The following is a 3737-nucleotide window of genomic DNA, read 5'->3' on the forward strand; positions in this document are numbered from 1 at the left end:
GAGTACGCGCAAGCTGTCGCCTACTTTTTTAGCTTCAAGCTATATTCAATTTAGCGTTTTTCGTGAGCTACGCGCCCCCAAGCGTGGCCCAAGTGTGACCCAAGCGTGAGCTCCGCTTGGCGCGGCGTGGATCGCGGGCGCCGTTCCTCCCCACTCCCTGCCCCTCGCCCTGCTCACGCTTGCAGAAGCGCACGCTTGGGGTCGCGTAGCTCAGATAAATGCTTAGTTGAATATAGCTTCAATTTATCGCTCCAGCGCAGGCGGTGACCTGGGCCCTGGACGAGGCGAGGAGGTATCTGGCCGGGTAGCGCTCTGCGCGTTCTAACATTGGGCATGTTAGTTTTGAAATCTAGTCCCGCTCAATGTAAGGTGCCAGCGGCAAGGCAAATTAACTTTCAGACAAAATAATGAAACGTAAACCCTGCAAGTTTGTCATACGACTGTGATTGGCCGGAGCTGGTCGCGTGTCCTCGCGAATTAGAAGTGTGTGCCGAGGATGGGCTTGATGTCCCCCGGCGCCCATCGGACCCCCGGCCCGCTGATGGCCGGCGGTTTGTATTGCGCCCTCTGCACGCAGCCACACTGTCGGGAAAGGCTCGCCAAACGAGAGCTGTCCAAACTTACCGGAAGAGGGGAGGGAGGGGAATACAACGAAACCCTAGCAAAGAAGTGGTGGGAAATCTAAGTGCTATCTAGTGTGCCAGCTGCACGGTCCTATGCGAACGTCGCCCTCGCGTTGCCGCGGTCGGTGCGCAATTTCCTTACAGCCTGCCCCCGCCGCCCCTGCGCCACATAGCGTGCGCCCGGACCCTGGACTAATCAACGCCTGCGCCCGACACTTGACGACTCGCCACCAGCCATCACTCAACGAGAGAGTCACTTTATTTACCACTGGGAGGGGAGGGGCCGCACAACATGGCCACAATGTTGTCGAGAGGAAAGCACTTCGCTGCGTCGTATGTGCAGACAGTACCATGTATTTTACCGGTGTGAAATTTCGCTCCTGAACCCTGACAAGCCCCAAGATTTAAATAGTTAAAATCACAAGAGAAAAATAATTCCAAAACAAAACACTCCAATTTTGTCCATTCAAGAAAGAATACTACAGTAATTACTGTAACAAGCCGCTCAGAAATGAATGACGCTGATTGCAGCTGGCGCATCCAGAGCGTGCAGTGCATGCGGCGGGGTTAAGGCCGTGCACCTCCGGCGCGCCTGGTCGATCGTAGCGTAGCTACTCACCGACGACAAATTAGTTCCAATGTCCGGTGTGTCGGCCGTAAATAGATCAAAGGGGCATGGGAGAGGTCGTGGTCACTGCATGGTCAGGTCAGGGAGGGACGTAGACTCCAGTGGGAGAGAGACGTCGACCCCCCTTACGCCCCCTCTCACTTGCACCATCAGGGCCCTGTGCCCGCCGTACCCACCGGTGCTCGTGGTACCCTGCAGGGCCGAGGCCAGGCCAACCCCGTGGACCCCGGGCACTGCGGTGCAGACTGCGGTGCACCAGGGGCACGTGCAGCCGCGGGTGCTTCTGCATGCGTCGCGCCGGGCCGGGCCTACCTCCCCTGTACTGTGCGTAAACCTGGCGGCGCACGCCGACTCTCGCCACTCGCAGGGAAGGGAAGGGCCAGGGCGACGCGACTGGACGGGCCCACTTGTACGGGGGAAAGCAAACATGTTGTAGTGGACAGGGAGTTTGCGTCTATCCGGCATACCGTATTTGTTCGCACTGGCCTGGGAATACTCCGGGTGTGATGTGAAGTGCCTGTTAGCGGCCGCGTATCCGGAGCGGGGCGGACGGGGGACATCCTCATCCAATTTGGGCCACACATGCTTACGTCGTCCTTACACTTCTCTGTGTTTGTGTTCCAGGACCCTGAACGCATGCCATGGCCGACGAGGAGGCCTCGGCCTCGGGTGCAGAGGTCGACCCTGGAGACCCGGGGTCAGAGTCCGACCGGTCTCTCGGCGATCCTGCGGTGACCGAGCTTCCGGACAGGGATAAAAGCGACGGCCAGGACGACACAGATGATGATACCCAGGATGTCGACCCGGCTGGTGGATCCCGCAACAAGACTGTCACGCCAGAGCTTGTCTGGAGCGGGGAAGACTCGAAGACCCAGGACGGTGCCCAGAGCGAGACTCAGCAAGACGCGGTAAACGAAACCCAGATTGACGATGGAGAAACGCAGCACGTCTCCCTCCGAGGACCACGAGACAGAGGTCGCCGTGGCGGGCCTCGCAAGAAGAAGAAGAAGATCACGTCGGAGTCGGTCCCGACCAGTGAAGAAGACTCGAGTGCCGAGGACGGAGCTCAGGATGACGGTCCGGATGATGCACCCCCCAATGACAACGAGCAGGTTGCGCCGGAGCTTGTCTGGAGCGGCGAAGACTCCAACACCGAGGGCGGCGACCAGGATGCCACACAGGACTCTCAAGATCACTCCCCCAGCTCCGCGCAAGAGGCCGTAGACGAAGCCGACGACGAGAGCGTGGAGAGTAGTAGAAGCAGCAACGACAGCGATAGTGATTACGACGTGCCTTACCCGAGCCCGAGGAGGACGAGGCAGCAAGCTTCTCGAGGTGCAGCACGCGGTGGCAGGTCTCTCATCCCTGAGAAGAATGTTTCGGTCAAGGAAGAGCCGGAGAGTGAGGTGGAAGTGGGGCTTCGTCTGGGTTACAGGTGAGCGCAAACAAGACACCTGTTAACAAAAAACAACAACTCATTACTTTGGTTTGTAATGGTGTTTTTTGTTTTTTTTTAATTTTTTTTTTTGATTTTTTTTTAGGATCCTTCAAGATCTTTTGAATACAAACTCAACTTTTCTCCATTACCCAGAAGCCAAAAAAGGGATGATAGATTATCATGATGTGATAGAAAAACCAATGTGGTTTGAAGAAAGTGAGATTTTTTCTAGTACTCTTTACTTATAATTTGTTGTTTTGTTGTTGTTGTATGACATGTATTTTTTTCCTTTCTATTTCAGTTCAAAGGCGTTTTGACAATAATGAGTACCTGACTATAGTTGATTTTGTGAAGGATGTCAGACTGTTGTTGTTAAATACATACCGTTATTTTGGGCCAGACGCACTTTACACAAAAAGAGCACTTCGCATTGAGCAAGTGTTTGAAAACAAACTTGGCTTGTCTAGGCTTCCTCTGTACGTGTGGGAATTGTTATGTACTATGTAATCGTGTTAGCTTTTAGATCATTATTCATGTTGTTTCCTGTTACAGAGAATTAAAAAAACAGTGTTCATTGATGTCTACACATGGCATTAAAACAGATGATACTGAAAGTGAAGGAAGTAGTGTGCGTAGAGGTAAGTAGATTTCAGTCATCCCATTTCTTAATAAAGTCCTGTATGTTTTAAATCAGCCCCTCCTCCCCGCTTCCCCTCCCCTCCCTGGTCGGTCTCAGATGAGACGCCGTCAGTTGGGCTTCAAACCGCCCCTGCAAATCAGTTTTTATTTTCTTTTTCTGTTTCAGCTGGGGATTTTCTATCTTATCTGCTTGAAAGTGTGAAAGAAGAAAAAGAGCAAAGGGATAAGAGCAAAAAAGACCTTCTCAGTAAAGAAAGGAAATTAAATAAAGAGGGTAAAGGGAAAGAAATTTGTCAATGGGAGGTTGATGTTTTACTTGCTCCACCTGCTATCACACAGATGAAAACAATGTGGGAGGTACGCATCACTTCTTGAGAAACTGGTCAAAAAATTTCAGGAAATACAAATA

The 3737-nt window shown here is 52.6% G+C and overlaps 1 protein-coding gene across 1 annotated transcript; it reads left to right on the forward strand.

Moving 5' to 3' along the window:
• Positions 1 to 1852: 1852 nt before the first annotated feature.
• On the forward strand, positions 1853 to 3685 carry LOC127752129 (uncharacterized; the record flags this gene model as incomplete). Its single annotated transcript, XM_052276753.1, has 5 exons — positions 1853 to 2686; positions 2793 to 2905; positions 2991 to 3165; positions 3242 to 3327; positions 3495 to 3685. Coding segments are annotated over exons 1-5 (1359 nt in total), but the record flags the coding sequence as incomplete, so codon positions are not given.
• Between the last annotated feature and the right edge of the window lie 52 nt (positions 3686 to 3737).

Source organism: Frankliniella occidentalis, unplaced genomic scaffold (assembly GCF_000697945.3).
Source record: "Frankliniella occidentalis isolate FOCC.00 unplaced genomic scaffold, Focc_3.1 Scaffold4275, whole genome shotgun sequence".
NCBI classification, from domain to species: domain Eukaryota; kingdom Metazoa; phylum Arthropoda; class Insecta; order Thysanoptera; family Thripidae; genus Frankliniella; species Frankliniella occidentalis.